Genomic DNA, 17791 nt, shown 5'->3' with positions numbered 1-17791 from the left:
CGAGACATTGAAAACAGCGCCATCTATCGACATCTTTTGACAGCAATCTTTCATCTCAAGTTACCGATCCGATTTTACCGGTTTTCGTCATGGCTGAAATACAACACTACTTTCGAAACAAACATGGCCGCATGGCCCGGTGACAGTAGCGCATCTGATATCCGTATTGAAAACAATAATGTGCCCAGTTTAATAACCTCAGCTTTTAATATAAATATCAATTCTAATATTAATAATGCACGGTTTAGCAAGAATTCAGAAGTGGTGCCAGTGTTAAATTTTGATAAAAAAGTGCAGAACGATGTGACGTCTGAAAACGGAATTGCTCCCAATGACAGCACTACGAACAGTTACGATGGATTGTTATCGTAAGTTTCTTTATTTATGCCTATTAAATAAATGTTGCGCAAATGCCACTACAATCAGATCTGCTTGATAGCGCTTTGCCGCCTTTTATTTGCGCGCCTCTCATTATTCAATCAGCTGTTTGTCAATATATGTTCGTCTCGCTCGCGCTCATGGAGCTGCATATTACTTTCCTTTTTCGACGTTTTCATTTTTGGCCATGCTATTTTGGTACATTACCATCACGATGTGATACTCATCCTAAAACGTGGTGAATGAATGTAATTTAATATTAATACAGTCTGTTTACAATGTACGACCCACAACAGGGAAGAGGTTTTAAAATATGTTGAACTTTGGCATGTATGTACATACTCAAGCTTTGTAGTTTCTACTAATTAACCCCCTGTTTCACCATCTGTTGATTAAATTTATTTGATGGATAAATATGATGTCATCTCTGTGTGTTTTGTTCAAATAGACGGAGATCACATTTATTTGTCAAATAAATTAATGGATGGTGAAACAGCCTCCAAATGTTGCAGTCTCTGGCAATAATTATGGAAAAACTCAATAAGTTTTGTCGGTTTAAAACAGAGTAGAAATGTGGCTTACTCTATGCCTATAAGGGCTTAACTATAGCATTTTTGTTGGGAGACTGTTTACACACTTGATGATGATGATGATGACGATCCGACCAATTTCGGCCATGGCGACCACCTTACACACTTACAAAAGAACTAGGAAAAGTTTACCTTGGTTGGACCATTCATCTGTAATTTTCTGGACTTATGTACCTGGATTTGATTAATTATATACCTATCTAGAATCAGTAGCGGACTAACAGTGGGATGGAAAGGATAGCTCTCCCCGGACCATCAGTCCCAGGGGTCCTCCAATTGCCTGCAAGTTCTCATGATAACTGAATGCCTATTAATGTTTGTGGTAATAAATTGTAACAATGATAATGTCCTGATTCTTTAATAAGGCTGAAAATGTGTTTGGGCCTCTGCCCCATATAAGCTAAGTCTGCCACTGCCTTAAAGAGGTAATTCATGGTGAATGACTGTAGCTAGGCATTGCCTATTAACATGTTCGGCCCCAGTGACACAATGTCTGTGAGTCTGCAAAATCAGGGTCTGAAATAGCGCCAAGTTGTCTTTCAGATCCATAAACAGTCCAAATAAAAAAGTTTTTGATAAAAAAATCATTTTGAATACTAGCTTTTTTGCTCACTGTTAGTCAAAATACCACAAACAGGGCTTATCTCGCTAACACACACAAGTAATATTTATCTCAACATTTTGACCACATTACTGTGCCCGTGGTCACGAGTAGATTGAAGTGTGGGGTTTCATGTCAGTCTTACATTTGTGGTATTTTGACTATAAGTTAAAATCACGAAAGTATTAAACGTTACAATGTACTTTTTGTTGACTGTACTTGTATTGTCACCCAAACTACATTTGCATATCAAATTTCAAGTCAATGCCATTAACCGTTGAAGAGTTCCGTCCTGTGGAGACAATCTTGGCCTGACTACCAGGATGACACTACCAGATTATTGTATTGTCATTAAATTTATATAAATATACCAAATTTCAAGTCAATCCAACTACTGGAAGTTGGTTGAATTTAACTTGCAACATTCGGTTACAGACAGACAGACAGATAGCCAGACAGATAGACTGACTGACATACAGACAAACAACGGGACAGGTGAAATTAAATTAAAATAAAGGCTTGTAAAAACAAATCAAAGTCCAGAGAGAAGCCAAGTCAATTAAGTTTAAGAATCCGTCTGGTGTCACTGTGACGTGGTAGTTTTTGAACATCCTGTATGGGTAACCTATCGATACTATCGATATACTAGCTTCAAATTTCGTAGTAGCCCCTCTGCTTTTGAACCATGCTCGAACACTTCGACACTTACGATAAAGAATTCCTCACATTTTATCCAGAACCCAGCAGGTATTAGACAAACCCGTGAATCCCGTGATGCCTAACTCAATTCTACTTTAAATCTGATTCTATGCATTAAACCAACTTAAAAAAGGATATTCTCAATCCAGTTGTAGTTTTTTTTTTGTTACCCCGGAATTCAGTACCTAAGCAATTACAATTTAATTCATATTAGAAGCCCATTAAGATTTCTTTACATTTTTTAAATAACTTCTCCTTTTTAGCACTTACATTGTATCATTGTTTACTGCAAGCATCCTGCCTGTTATCAATTCACATGACTTGGCACTTTGTTATTTAGTTGAGAAAATTCTCTCTAACCGTTTCCAGTCAAAATGACTCTACGTCGGACCAGAGCACGGGCATTGAAGTCACAATGGACAAGAATAAAAGGAAACTGGAAGACACAAACGCGAGGTACCGGTGTGAATACGAGGGTTGCGAGCGCACATACAGCACAGTTGGCAATCTACGCACACACATGAAAACCCACAAAGGTGAATATTAAAAAAAAACACACAATTTCTAGGCACCATGTTTTGGGTGTTTTTCCATTAGAAATGATGCGAGAGATAAGCGAGGGAGATGAGTGAGAAAAAACCGGCCAAGAGCTTGTTGGACACGCCCTAAATGGGGTTTTGTACGGAATATTCCAAGTTTAGGTATATTTTATACCTTAGGCTGCTATTTACTCTTAAACTACTAATAATTCTCAAGAAAACTTAACCGTTATAGTTTTCCTTCTAAGTTTGATATACTTACTACCATCCTGAATTTTTTCAAATTTTTCCACTCGCCGGTTTAGATTTTAGAGGGGGGGACGCTCGATTTTAATGAAAATTTGCACTTTAAAAGTTGAATATTTTTCAAACAGATGACTGAATCCAAAAATCGTTTTAGCAACCCCCCTAATGGTTTTAAAAGACCTATCCAACGATACCCCACACTACAAGGTTGGATGAGAAAAAAAACACCCCCCACTTTACGTCCATGGGAGGAACCCTAAAAAAAATTTTTATTGAATTTTTTATTGTACCATTTTGTCGGCATAGTTTACATATAATATTCGTGCAAAATTACAGCTTTCTAGCATTGATAGTCCCTGAGCAAAGCCGCGGACGGACAGACAGATAGACTTGGCGAAACTATACGGCAGCATCAGGTCGTCGCGCGCTACAGCTCGTGGGGCAGACGTACCTACCTAGTTCTCGTTTCGTTATACTCAGTAATCAACGCCCTAAATTTTTTTTACAGGGGAATACAGGTTCAAATGTCCCATGCAATCCTGCGATAAAGCATTTCTGACGTCATACAGTCTGAAAATTCATGTACGAGCTCATACCAAAGCAAAACCGTTTGCGTGTACCATTGGAAGTTGCAGGAAGGCATTTAATACACTATACAGGTATTAATACATCATTAATATGTAATTACCAAGATTTACCAAATCCTGACCAGCAAACATATAATTATGTTATAACAACGAAAGCAACTGTTTGTCTGGTAAATCTCTACCTACGCATTGGCCATAATATAACAAAAATAATATAGATAATGGTGCAACCAGTATACTACTGGGCATTTTAAGCTCGAGATAACGGTCGTGTGTCGTTAAATATTAGGTACAAACTTTTTTTAAGTAGCTTATAAGGAACCTTGTGGTATTGGACAACTGCTTATGATTGTTTACAAACACGTTATTATCTACTTAAAATAAGTTACAAAGGAACTTGCGAATGTAACACGTGATGGTGGTTATCAACAGAGAGGGGAATGTTCATGGCATATTTTGATATGTCATAGTGACTTTTCGACTCTACCTATATGTTGATATTAGATTGTCGTAAACTTATCATTGTTATGTAGAGTAGAGCGTTCTTTTTCCTCATACAAATGGATATTTGACTGTAAAAAAAGTAAATAGTTTATAACTGGAAAATATGAAAAAAAAAAAATTTTTTTTTCTTTTATAGAGATTTTAGAGATATTATTGGAACACTTGTTAACATTGCAACAGATGAATTTCAACATGAAATTGAAAAAAAAAGTGAACTGAAATTATTAAATTAGAAATTGTTTGTTATCCACGGGGATTCATTGTTTATTGCATATGTCTAGTTCACATTTTCGACAGTTCGAAAGTTAATTGGAAGAGATCGCTCTTTAACCCATGTTGTGTATCGATATAATGTATGTATATCGACAGTCTATAAGCGAGAAGTCACTATGACAGGTCAAAAAATGCCATAGCGACCGACAGGATTTAGCCCGAGTGCAATTTTGAAAAAAAAATGGTCTCTAGTCCAAGGCTTCACATTATTCAGCTCCCGTTCCCCAAAACTAGACCCCACATACTACATTTAACAGATGGTGAAAACCGCATTAAAATTGGATGCGTGATTTATTTCTAAGCGTACATAACACAGAAAGACGGCGGGAAGAAATAAGATTTCAAATAGTTAGTTTCACTTCTTCAATTTTCCAAAACAATTTTGCTTTGCTAAAAAAAACGCAGCATTTAAACTAATATCAATCCTTATCGGCCAGAACATCAGGATTATGTTAGCTGTCATACATTTAGCTCCTCTTAGGCTGCATTTCCACCATAGATGTACGAGGAATGTGTTCTTCACTTAGAGCAACGCGGGCTTCCTACCGGACGGGAGTAGCCTTAGCGGTAGATTACCTTTAAAATAGTTCTGGCGTTTCTTGCGGGGGGAAATGTGCACACAAGTGCAGTTCCACACACTTACATGCAAAAACAACACTGCCAACTGACTATCATGACATGACGACGTTGACACATCAATAATCCAACAATACACTAATAGTTCGTGTACAGATGACTTAAAACTCACACATTGACAGTAACATCACTAAGTTGTTCATCGGCGAAAAGTCGGATTTATCGCTTGACCGATCCGAAATTTGTACGGATTAGCGGATTCGATGTTGGTAAACGAACCGGACAATAATGTACGACTTTGTTGTTTAAATGTAATTAAATTGCAATAATACGATAACAATTTCCTTACAATGTGAAATGTAACACCATCTTTTTGCAAGTTTGATGTCCCAGATCTCTTTTTACAGCAGAAAACTGAACAATTCGGCATTTTTAGCACTGCAGCTTTCACTCGCGCGACTGGATTCGATCTAGTTTGAAATCCGAGCGCGCCTTGTTTTATAGAATTCGTATGCCCAGTTGGGCCTGTACTTTGACAGAGGGGAACGCGGCGAATGGCTACTCCCTTCCGTAGGAAGCCCGCGTTGCTCTAAGGTTCTTCATGGACCAATAGAGACACTTCATTTACCTATCCTCACACAGCACCGCTCTGGTGGAAACAGCTGAGCGGAGCGACGCGAGGTAAATGAAGCGTTCCTATTGGTTCACGAAAAACATATTCCTCTCACATCTCTGGTCGAAACGCAGCTTTACTGTCGTGGCGCATAGTTATGGTTCCAATAACTGATCGTCTTTAGACATATCAAAACAAAATTACACAAAATGCTTTAGTAACATGTTTACTTCCTTTACTCACCACAATTTTATTGATAGAAGTTGGTAGCATGCCAGCACAGTCACTACTTGTTGTTGGTTCATTAGATACTTGTTGACTGTTCTTTATGAAACTTTACGAATAATATTACTATTTTTAATAAACGAGATACATTTTCAACTATTTATTATTCAAGATCAAACATTTATTATCTTGATTCGTGGCGTGTATTTCTGTATATGACTCAGTTATCAGGGCAGAGATTTATTGACTCAATTTGTCAGTGGGAGTCGTAATATTTGTTAATTATTATTATTATTATTATTATTAAAGCTTTATGTATCCATACAGTACAATAAGTTTATATATAAATTTTTAATTGATAAGTAGTTTACTGTTATGGCCCCTATTGGGTAAAAGCCTCCTCCATCTCTTTCCACTTTTGTTTGTTTTGAGCAGTGCTCATCCAGTTATTTCCAGCTGTTTTTACAATTTCATCAACCCATCTTTTCTTTTGCCGTCCTCTTTGTCTTTTTCCAGCAGGACCAATCCACTCTGTTGTTTGTAATGTCCATCTATTATCCTGGTATCTAGCTAAATGACCTGCCCACTTCCACTTCAGTTTCAAGGCATGTTGCAATGCGTCTGTTAATTTTGTTTTTCTGCGTATGTCAGTATTTCGTATTTTATCAATTCTTTTCAGTTTTAGGATACTTCTTTCCATAGCATGTTGGCATGAGAGTATTTTGTTTTTAACCTTGTTTGTGAATGTCCAAGTCTGGCTAGCATATGTTAAGCAGGGCAAAATACATGAATCCATTATTATCTTCTTTAGCCTCAGACTATAGTTTCCTTTTAAGACTTCTTTCTGTGCCCAATACCTTTTCCAAGTCGTATTAATCCTTCTGTCTACTTCATTTTCGTTTCTGTTGATGTCAAATTGTATTAATTTTCCAAGGTATATATATTCATTGACATATTCTATCGTCTTTCCGTCTATGTTAATTGGACTTTGGATACTATTGGTCATTATTTTAGTTTTGTCAGTATTCATTTTTAATCCTACTTTTTGGCTTTCATCAGTGAGGTTTTGAAGCATTTTTTCTAATTCTGTGGGAGTTTCACTAAAAAGAGCAATATCGTCCGCAAATCTTAGGTGTGTTAGTCGACTGTTAAGTATCCACAGCCCCTTGTTCGTCCATTTTATACCTTGGAAAATATCTTGAAGGACTGCAATGAACAGTTTTGGCGAGAGCGGGTCTCCCTGCTTTACGCCTTTTTCTATTGGAAACTCTTCTCCATTCCTTTCTAGTTTTATTCTGCTCACACTTTTAGTGTACACATTTTTTATAATATTAATGTATTTACTATGTATGTTGTTATTTTCAAGCGCTTTCCAGATAGATGTGTGTGATATACTGTCGAATGCCTTTGAATAATCAACAAATGCTATGTAAAGTGATCTGTTAAATTCTTTATATTTTTCTATTAGTTGTTCAATAGTGTGGATATGGTCATTGGTGGAATAGTTGGGTCGAAACCCTGCCTGTTCCACTGGTTGATTATTGTCAATTTCCCATCCTATTCTGCTGAGCAAGATCGACGAAAACAGCTTATATATAGCAGATAATAGACTAATAGGTCTGTAATTTCCCACATCTTGTGGATTTCCTTTCTTATATAGTAGTACTATATGTGATTGACGCCATTGTTCCGGTACTCGTTCTGACTCTAAAACCATGTTAAAAAGTGTTGTCAAGTATGGTATCAATATACATGCTCCGATTTTTAATGTCTCGTTGGTGAGATTATCTGCTCCAGGGCTTTTTTCTGTCTTCAGCGCTCTTATGTGACTCAGTACTTCAGCTTCGTTTATAGGATCCACTGTAACTTGACTAAGTCCTTGGTGTTCTTTGTTTTCATTTAGAGGAACTGAATCTTCTGATGGCTTCTTATAGAGCTCTCGATAGAAATCTGTAGCGTGTTTAAGAATATCTTTCCTGTTCCTTGTTTCGTTTTGGCCTTCTTTTAGGTTCTGAATCCAAGTCTTGTGTGTTGAGAGTTCCTTGTGGGCTCGTTTTACACTTCTGAATGTTGTAAGATTTTTTTCGATGATTATTTCTCTATGCATGTTGTAGTCTTCTCTGATAGCTTTTTTTGTTTCTTTAAATAGTAGTTTTAATTCCTCTTTCTCTTCTTTAGTTTTGTTTTTTAATAGGAGTAGTTTCCCACGCCTGGCTATTAGGTTTAACGTTTTATTTGTCAATATTTTATGTTTGTATGTTTTTGTTTGATTTTCCTGTTTGAGACTCTTTACTATTACTTCTTCCAGTTTGTTGTAGACAGTTTGCACGTCTTTTGTGGTTTCTAAGATGTCGTCGAGGGTCTTAGAGAACTTTTTTAAGTTTTGAATGTATGTTTCTCTTTCGTTTGTAGTCTTAAGTAAACTTGTTGAGGGTTTAAAAGATTTTCGACTTATTTTGGGTGTTTCTGTCATCAGAGAACATCTGAGCAATCTGTGGTCTGATGGAAAGTTGACTACGTTTAATATGTCCACATTCATTACCGATTTTGGAATGTTGGTCAATACATAGTCTATTTCGTTTCTTATTTTCTGGTTAGGTGACATCCAGGTCCATTTACGAGACGGTTTCTTTTTAAAGAATGTGTTCATTATTGACAGTTTGTACTCACTAGCGTATTGTATAAGGCGTTCTCCTCTGCCATTTCTATTTCCATATCCATATTTTCCCATAATCATATTTTCTTCTGGCTTCGGATAGCCGATCTTCGCATTAAAATCGCCTACAACAAGAAATTTTTTATCCGATAGTTCATGTGCTGTCTTTAGATCGTTGTAAAATTTAACGATTTCCTCCTCACTAGAGTTCTCAGTGGGTGCGTAGGTTTGGATTATGGTTAATGGCATGTTTCCGAATTTGAGTTTTAAAATTGCTACTCTTTCAGATATTCCTGTGAAGTTCACAATGTTATTTTTGAAAGCCTTCTTTATCATGAAACCCACCCCGTGTAGGCCTGCTGTTTCCCCTATATAGCACAGGATAAAGTTTTCATGTTCCTCGATATTGTGACCCATTTTTCGTACTTCTGCGAGTCCTATAATATCCCAGTCTATGTTTTCTATTGCATTGTTTAGCTCCAGTAGTCTTTCTCTTGTTGATAATGATCTTACATTGTATGTGCATATTTTTAGTTGATGTCCATTTTTCAATTCCTTCATTTCTTCTTTATTGTTAGATGGAGGGTTGTGGTCGTTCTCCCCACGGGGACCAGCCGGATTGGGGATTGTGTAATTAGTTGTTTTATTATTTTTAGTTGTTGTTTTTGTATTAGGTTTTGTTCTTTGTTTTCTGCCATTTTTTAGTTTTTTGATGACATATCTTCTGTTTGTGAGTGTGCTCTGTTCCTCATGGATTCAAATGGGTTGCTTCTAGGCAGTTTAGCAGGTTTGGCTGCACTGTCCATTTTGTGAGCTGTGCTGAAGTTGCTAGGGGGGCGTAGATGGTGGTGAAGACGGAATTCTTTTCCTTTTTTCCTTCTCCAACTTGTCCTTTATTATGAGTCTACCATTCCTTATGATTGCGTACTTTCCAGAAGCTCTAGCATCTTTTAGTGCTGGAATCAGTGACTTTCTTATTTCAACCTCTTCCTTGGGCAAATCCTCCGTAATGTATGTTCCTTTTGGGAAGTTCTTCTTGTTTTTGAGAATTTCGTTTCTGCGCCATGTAAGAGTCAAAGTAATCTTAATAGGTCTTATTTTATTGACAGTCTTTTTTCCAACTCTATATAATTTGCTAATTTCCCATTTGTCCCATTCATGGGTTTCATTCTGCGCTTTATTATTGGTCCTATTGAGCAGTCCAAGCACCATATTTGTCAGTTCTGAGTTGTTAGTCTCCCTTTCTTCCACCCCATGTAAGATTATATTGTTTTTTCTTCCTTCTAATTCTAGATAATTTATTTTAGAACGCAATGTCTCAACCTCTTTTTTTAAAGCTTCATTTTCTAGCCGAAAGGGTACCAAGTGTTCATCTAAAGTTTTAGTAATAGTTTCGGTTAAGATTTGCATTTGTTTGTTGTTTTGTTTTTCCATCTCTTCCTTTATATTAGACCATAGCAATTTCATTTGTTCTTCCATTATTATTTATCAGAGACGTATTTGTTTCTTATTTTATTTTTTCTACCAATAGTAGTTTTTTATTTCTGCTGGCAACCTCTGGTATTTTTTTTTTTTTTTTTTTTTTTTTTTTCAATTTGACAACTGACGAACGAACAAACTTGAACTGACAACCCCCGTCTAGACTACCCACAACACCAAAATTATTGCTATCGATTTTTGATGATTTAGTCTACTTTATAGCACTTTGCGTCGATTTTATTATTTAATTGTGACCCGTGCCGAACTTTTGTAGCGATTAACACGTTATTCTTTCAAACTAAACACTTTTAAACGATATTTCGTATTAAAATGCGGAGAAGCGCGCGACATAGATGTTTTCACTTTTTCAATATTTGTTAATAGGAAATTAAAAATGCTAACGATTTTATTTGTTAAATCTTGAAGGTATTTTGATACTCTTACATGTCTTCACAATGAATGGAAGTCATTGTGACTCGCATTTTTGTCTGGGAGATAGAAAAAATAACTTTTGATCTACTATTAAACTGACTTTACAACAAACACACACAAATCTTAAACACCATTGAACCGGAAGGTGTATGCAATAAAGGCTAGAGTCTAACGCATACTTTAATGTTGAAATTTCTCAGCATTCTTTTTTCTATTAACTTCATATCAAATTTACAAACACTAGCTCTTACCCGCGCGCGAAATTCATTAATCCCGCGGGAACTCCGTCATTTTCGTGGATCAGAAAGTCCTCAACTTTATTTCTTAATTAACTAACTAAATATCTCTTTTTCCATTAAAAATGGTTCAAAGGTTTTATAGCGAAGGAACACGTAAACAGACTACAATATTGTAATGGATATTTTTACTACATTTTTTAGGCTTCGTGCTCATCAACGGTTACACAGTGGTGATACGTTCAACTGTCAGGCAGATGGATGCGCCAAATTTTTTACCACACTCAGCGATTTAAAGAAACATATTCGCACTCACACTCAAGAAAGACCTTACAAGTAAGTTTATATATTTATCGTCACATCACAAGTCAATCTTTTCATGTTTTTATATAGAAACGGAATTCTAATCTTGAAATTTCACATGGTGCTGCTTGTCTACGAATCGTCAGAAGTGAACATAAACTTGGTGAAAAAACGGAAAGTTACAGATTATTATTGAACTCTGTTTGACAATGGAAACTGATTTATCAGTGGAAAATTTACAACTGTGTGGCAGCAGGTTTGATCGCGTCAGTCTGTGAAACACTTCGGACTGTGTTTGATAAATTGCTGGTTTTACATATGCGTGCTTTCGAATTCTTGCGCTTCTGGTTTCTTATATCATTATCAGTGTAGTTCTTCTGATATCTAATTCTGTACTGGAGTATTCCGTTTTTCGGACCTTATGACCCTGACAGCAGAATATAGGTACTAGTTTTCCTTGGAATTGATAATTAGAGTCGAAAATATTTTAGTTTTTTTTTTCTAAATGGTAACAAAAATGTCCGCGGGGTTTATACCTACCTAAACACTCGCTACACTACACCTGGATAATAAGCTTATTGCACGAATATTTTATACACGCGGCGGAAGTGTTAAAAAAAAATACGGAACAACTCGTAGAGTGAAAAAACATTGTAGGTTTTACTTATTTCCATTATAGTAGGAACAACTCGTAGAGGGGCATTTTCGTGTACAGATGCCCCTAGCCGAGCCGAAAGACGTCCACTGCTGGACATAGGCCTCCCCCAAGGCTCTCCACTCAGACCGGCTCCACAAGATGGAGCGACGACTTGGTTAAGATCGCGGGATCGCGGTGGATGCGGAAATCACAAGACCGGTCTGAGAAGGTTCATTACAACAAGTCAATGCTCAACTTTATCGGCACCATCATACATAAATAAAATATAACAGAGTGGACCGAGACACACTTGGCCGTAGTACTTTGTGGTAGTAATGTAAAGCTGTAACATTCCTTTGTAAAAGTTAAACTTTTACTTTTATAGGGTCCCGTACCCAAAGGGTATAGGGTAGTTTACATACTAAGGGGCTGTTTCACCATCTATTGATTAGTGTTAACTGGCGGTTAGGTGTGATGCCGTCTCTATTTGTTTTGTTCGAATAGACGGAGACGGCATCACATTTAACCGTCGGTTAACGCTAATCAATGGATGGTGAAACAGCCCCTAAGACTCCGCTGTCCGTCCGTGTATCCGGCTGTCACCAGGCTGTATCTCATGAACCGTGATAGCTAGACAGTTGAAATTTTCACAGATTATGTATTTCTGTTGCCGCTATAACAACAAATACTAAAAATATAAAAAAATAAATATTTAAGGGGGGCTCCCATACAACAAACGTGATTTTTTTGCCGTTTTTTGCTCGATATTAATAACGGCAATAGGTGACGCTTGAAATATTCATAGAATATTTATTCGTATAGGTATTCACTTTAAAAGTAAATAATTAAATTAAAATAAAATAAATATTTAAGGGGGCTCCTATACAACAAACGTGGTTTTTTTTTGCTAATGTCTAATGTTGTATAGATAATGGTACGGAACCCTTCGTGCGCGAGACCGACTCGCACTTGGCCGGTTTTTAATAAAGTGATATTTGTTTGCTTGTGACTTTTATGTAGCAAGCAATGTTGCCAAGTGGTTTGCTACGGCCTCTCGAGCAGAAGGTCGTCGGTTTGAGCGTGGGCTCGCACTTCTGTGTTTTTCGGAATTTATCATTGGTCTATCAATTTTTAAACAAGTTCCTATCAAAGAATATGTCGCTAAAGTCGAACTTTCAAGTTGACAGACACGTATTTTGGCATTATTGTTTTATGACATGCAAACGATTATCGACTTTAGGGTGGTAGACCACATATTTGGCTGATGGTACAATGTCAACTAGAGCTAGCGTATCGCATTAGGAAATGTTTTTATTATCTTGTGCGACAGATATCAATCCCTAACCAACGGCGAATGAAAAGGACGATAGTAAATAACTACTAGGTAAATTTAATCAGCTGCCGTTTAGTAGCATTAGAAATCTTAATTACTATATCACTTCCTCTTCCTCTGTTATACTAGACTTTACGTGCAGCTTCGCACATCAAGCAGTTTCAAGGAATTTACTAAATTCTGATCTGAATCACCAAAAATTACATCATGGGTTTTCATTGACGTTGCATTAAAAACAGTCATGCCAAATTCATGTCTCATATAATCCAGCGGTTGAGATTTTATCCCTATTCCGTGAGAATTTCAGGATAAAAGTACCCTATGTGGTATTCCAGACGTTTATTTATCTACATACTAAATTTCATCCAAATCCGTCCAGCCGTTTTAGCGTGAGCGTGTGTGTGTAACAAACATACACACACACGATCACAAACTTTCGCATTTAATAATATTGGTAGGATTAATAGTTTAGTAACATTATTCGCATTGTACACAGATGCCGAATAGAAGGATGCGGCAAGTCGTTCACAGCGTCGCACCACCTCAAGGCGCATGCGCGCACGCATTCCGGCTCCCGCCCGCACGTGTGCGCGGCGCCCGGATGCGGAAAACTGTTCTCCACCCCCACCAGTCTCAGGACACACGCCAGGAAACACCAGGTAGGTGCTACATCCATCCAAAAAGCTGCACAAATACACAAGGTTGGCTGGAAGAATTCCCTTCAGGGACAAGGTCGCCTTTGCGCTTTTTTTTGTGTTACCTTTTTGGACAGTAAAGAGTAAAAACAAACAAGGAAATTGAAAATACAAACTGAAATATAGATGCACAGAAAAAACAGAAAAATAAGACCATTACTGGGAATCGAACCCAGGTCCTCGGTAATCCGTACCGCGTGCTATACCCTTACACCACTGATGGTCCATCAGTGGTTTGACCATCAGTGGTGTAAGGGTATAGCACGCGGTACGGATTACCGAGGACCTGGGTTCGATTCCCAGTAATGGTCTTATTTTTCTGTTTTTTCTGTGCATCTATATTTCAGTTTGTATTTTCAATTTCGGTTTTACGGGATGACCGTAAAAGTAAAAATTTGGAATTGAAATAAAAAATACAAAAAGATTCCAAAAACCAATCTTAACAAACAAAGAAACAAATAGTACCTATCTATGCTTCGTTTTTTTTTTGTAGCATTAGGAATAAGGTAAAAGCGATCTTGACGTGTATTTTTATTAAAAAACACTTTAAAAATAAGTCACAGCAAATATGTAACAGTTAGCAAAGGATATAAATATGATCGTTTAAATTATTTTGGTACCGTAAGTGATATTTAACTGTTTTTTTAAAACGTTTTTCAATAAAAAGACTCGTCAAGATTGTTTACCCTTTTTCTAATGCTAAAACAACTAAGTATACTTCATTATAAAAGAAACAAAAAAAAAACATTTATTTGTGACAATATGGACAACTTGTCACGAAATAGTCCATGTGTAAAATGTAAATTGTAGAAATATCTTCAACAGTCATTGAATTACCTAAAAGTACCGCGAGCGAGACACAGATGTTATTATCACTCGTAGGGTTGTAAACTCACCATCACATTCCAAAGTCTCGTCCACACCAACCACTTGCGCAGTAGTAAAACCGTTTCACTTGATACATTTCGGCCATGCCTCGGCTTTATACGTGAGTGACCCGTGTATCTTATATAAATAATACAAACTTTCTTTGGTGACTGTTGTTGGCGACTGGTTGGAAGTGTTGGAACTCCTACTTGAAAGCCTCCTTGTTCATAATACTTAGTTTTAATTCTATATTTTTTTTTTGTTTTTATAAATGGAATTCTATATTTAAATCTGGTACAATCCGTCTGACAGAGCTCATCAAAATCAGTTGCTCTGTCAGATTGGTTGCGCCAGCATTTCCTCTTGTTGACTTCCTTTATTTTCATTATGTAGTTCAAACCATTGCAATCCAGTGTTTTTAATTTAGTTTGTCAATAACTGTAGTTTTAGTTGACTAGTGAATTGTCATCCAACCTACATAAAGATAATGCATGTAAAATTTTTAGTCAATCCAACCACTAGAAGTGGGTTAAATTCCGTTTCCAAGATTTGACCCACTTACACGGCTGGTAAATAAAAGGTTGTATTAGATCCGAGTTAAGAAACAAAGGCAATAACTATCTGAAAAATTACAGTGCAATTATTTGTTACTTCCACAGATTGAAGCAGAATCGCTTACGTTGGAGGTGCAGCCTACTGCCAAACCACAACCAGAAAAACAAGCCAACGTTATTATGAATTGGGAGGGACTTCTCGAATCATTCGGCCGTATCACAACGGAATGCAATTCGACCGACGATAGTTTACAAGACATAACAAACGTCGACCCTCTTACGGCTACCAACGTGGACATCACTGATTTACTCTTTGACAACGCCACTCATCCTGCTAATCTCAACGGAACCGGTAACATAGCAGTAGATTACGACCTAAATCTAGACGTAAGCCTTTCCTCCTTAGCAGACAAACAAAAGAAGGATCCAAAAGATCCTTGGATAGACATCAATCACTTACAGCCATTGGTACCTATGGCACCAACAGTTGACGGCAGAATTGAAGTCCAAGAAAAAGCTCTACAGTTAGCTCTTGCCAATGAGATTGAAGTGCAGGCGCCGTGGGTAGATGTCAGCGCATTGGCTGCGTCCGTGTCGGAAACTCCTGTCAGCATCAAAGAGAAAACACCTGAGAACATATTTACGATGGCCACTTTCGTCCCGACTCATATGCAGAGTTACATTGACTTGAATACTGAAATTGCTCCCACAGCTAATATTATGACACATAGCGCCTACGATCTAGCCACTCCAAACATAATGGATGTTGGTGACAAAGTTTTCAACGATAGCGAGCTAGTCTCAAATCTAACGTCAACTAAAATTGAAGCTGATATTGGCAACTTCTTAAAAGGCCCAGATCCGGATGACGATAGATCTTTAAATACACCGCCACCCTCAAAAGTGCAACAGAACATTGAAATCAATCCAGCGAATTCTGTTCTTTTCAACACAGACTTAGATTACGAGGATACATTATTATTTGACAATGAACCCCCATCGGATATGTACGTTGTGCGAACGGAGAATATATTCGGTAAAGAAATTGCAAAACGGAATGCTTTAGAACAGCTAGCAGCCGATGCCGGGATATGCTCTTGTATGACATGTGTATGCGACCCATCTCTTGGGGAGTGCAGGGGCGATTGTGGGCTTTCCAATCCCGAGCCAGAACCAATACCAGAACCTTTACCAGTACCAGAGAAAGCTAAATGTCCTGTAGACACCTGCTCATGCGACGAGGACTGCCAGTGCGACCATGAATCCATGAAATGCGCCGTCGGTTGCGGCAAGGCTACCGATACAAATCACAATACATTCTTGGACTACCACCGCAGACATAAATTAACAAGCTTAGAAGAGCTTGGTGTTTATACTATTCATGACTGCGAGGAGGTGCCTATGGCAAGCTTGGCTGAACAATTCAAATGCGCTTGTGGTACAGAACACGAAGACGCCAATGCGTCAAAAAGCTCTGGAAATAACTCTGAGAATGCATCTAACAGTAAAGAATCGTCTTGTTGCAAGAATAGGAAAGAGACAGATTGCAGCAGTAAGAAACAGGATAGCTGCAATGCTAAAAAAGAATCAAATTGCAGTGAGAAGAAAGAATTAAGTTGCAGTGGTAAGAAAGAGACAGGTTGCAGTGGCAAGAAGGAATCCGGTTGTAGTGGAAAGAAAGAGTCATCATGCGGTGCTAAGAAGGAATCAAGTTGCAGTGGAAAAAATGGTACAGGTTGCAAAGGCAAAAACACAAATTGCGGAAGTGACGATCAAAAGTGTTGCGTAACAATCTGCTTTAAAAAACTTGAGGCTTTTAAACAATTTTTATCAAATAATGAACTGATGCATGCTTTAAAACAGCATAACTTGGATTACACAACAATTTAGCTACTACCATCATTTGGTATGTGATGCATTTAGTTTGTACAAAATTGAAATTTCTGTTGTTGTTGTTTGAGTACATCATTTCATTTATCATTTAATCAATGTTAGGTTAGACTATGCGTTTTTTAACAAGTCCAGTTTGCATTATGGTAAAAAAAGAGTCGCAAAAAGTAGCATAGTGATTTAGTGAAATACAGCATTTTTTGTGTGTATATCTGCAGAATAAGTGATATAAGTGCAATAATACCCAAAGATGCCTTTGGTAATAAAACATTTATATGTATTTGTATACTAACGCCAGCCATTGTGCCACCAAAGGAATATTTCGAATCCATTTTACATTGTATAAAATAAAATATTAAAAATATATTTATACAAAAGTTATTGACAATTGCAGGAATATGGTGCCTTAAATGTTGTTAATGTTAGGTACTTAATTGTTGTGCTTAAAGTATACAAGTGTTGGATTTATGAGATTTTTAATAATTAAGTGTAACAAGCAATCATGATAATGCCATTATTCTAGTCCATATAACAAATAAATGCTTTTTAGAAATGTCTCATTTTATTTTAACATAGAGAGATACAACTACTTACATTAAAACATTGTTTCGAGATCATAAAAAATGCAATGTAATTTTTAATACCATTCATTAAAAAGAAAGAAAGAAGACATTTTATTTAGACACACAAATACAACATCATTTAAAAATTCCACACAAATAAACCAAAAAAATACATGAAAACACACAGAAATAATACACAAATTTGTGTGTCCCCGCAAAAGCGAAACGGTCGCTGACTTAGCATTATACTGAGGCGTTAAACGCCTGCAGCGCTGATTTTCCGCCAGAACCGTCCTAAAAATACATACTTAAGTA

At 37.0% G+C, this 17791-nt stretch overlaps 1 protein-coding gene across 2 annotated transcripts; it reads left to right on the top strand.

The window, feature by feature from the left end:
- The first annotated feature begins 11 nt into the window (after window positions 1–11).
- LOC141433101 (uncharacterized) lies at window positions 12–17466 on the top strand. 2 transcript variants are annotated; one of them, XM_074094939.1, is made up of 6 exons: window positions 12–368; window positions 2638–2804; window positions 3562–3712; window positions 10839–10970; window positions 13404–13566; window positions 15129–17466. In XM_074094939.1, the coding sequence occupies exons 1-6, from the start codon at window positions 124–126 to the stop codon at window positions 16911–16913; spliced, it is 2643 nt and encodes an 880-aa protein (XP_073951040.1). In that variant the 5' UTR covers window positions 12–123; the 3' UTR covers window positions 16914–17466. The 2 variants fall into 2 exon arrangements, with proteins under 2 accessions (XP_073951040.1, XP_073951041.1); XM_074094940.1 differs by lacking the exon at window positions 12–368 and adding an exon at window positions 577–708.
- The last annotated feature ends 325 nt before the right edge of the window (window positions 17467–17791 follow it).

This window comes from Choristoneura fumiferana, chromosome 12, assembly GCF_025370935.1.
Source record: "Choristoneura fumiferana chromosome 12, NRCan_CFum_1, whole genome shotgun sequence".
NCBI classification, from domain to species: Eukaryota; Metazoa; Arthropoda; class Insecta; order Lepidoptera; family Tortricidae; genus Choristoneura; species Choristoneura fumiferana.
Note: the sequence above shows the minus strand (reverse complement) of the source record. Positions and strands in the feature narration are given on the sequence as shown.

Bases quoted from the DNA above. Each gene is read 5' to 3' on its own strand.
- LOC141433101 (XM_074094939.1), top strand. From the start codon at position 124: ATGGCCGCATGGCCCGGTGACAGTAGCGCATCTGATATCCGTATTGAA. The intron at 2,805-3,561 runs GTGAATATTAAA...TTTTTTTTACAG, and splicing joins ACACATGAAAACCCACAAAG to GGGAATACAGGTTCAAATGT. The intron at 13,567-15,128 runs GTAGGTGCTACA...TTACTTCCACAG, and splicing joins CACACGCCAGGAAACACCAG to ATTGAAGCAGAATCGCTTAC.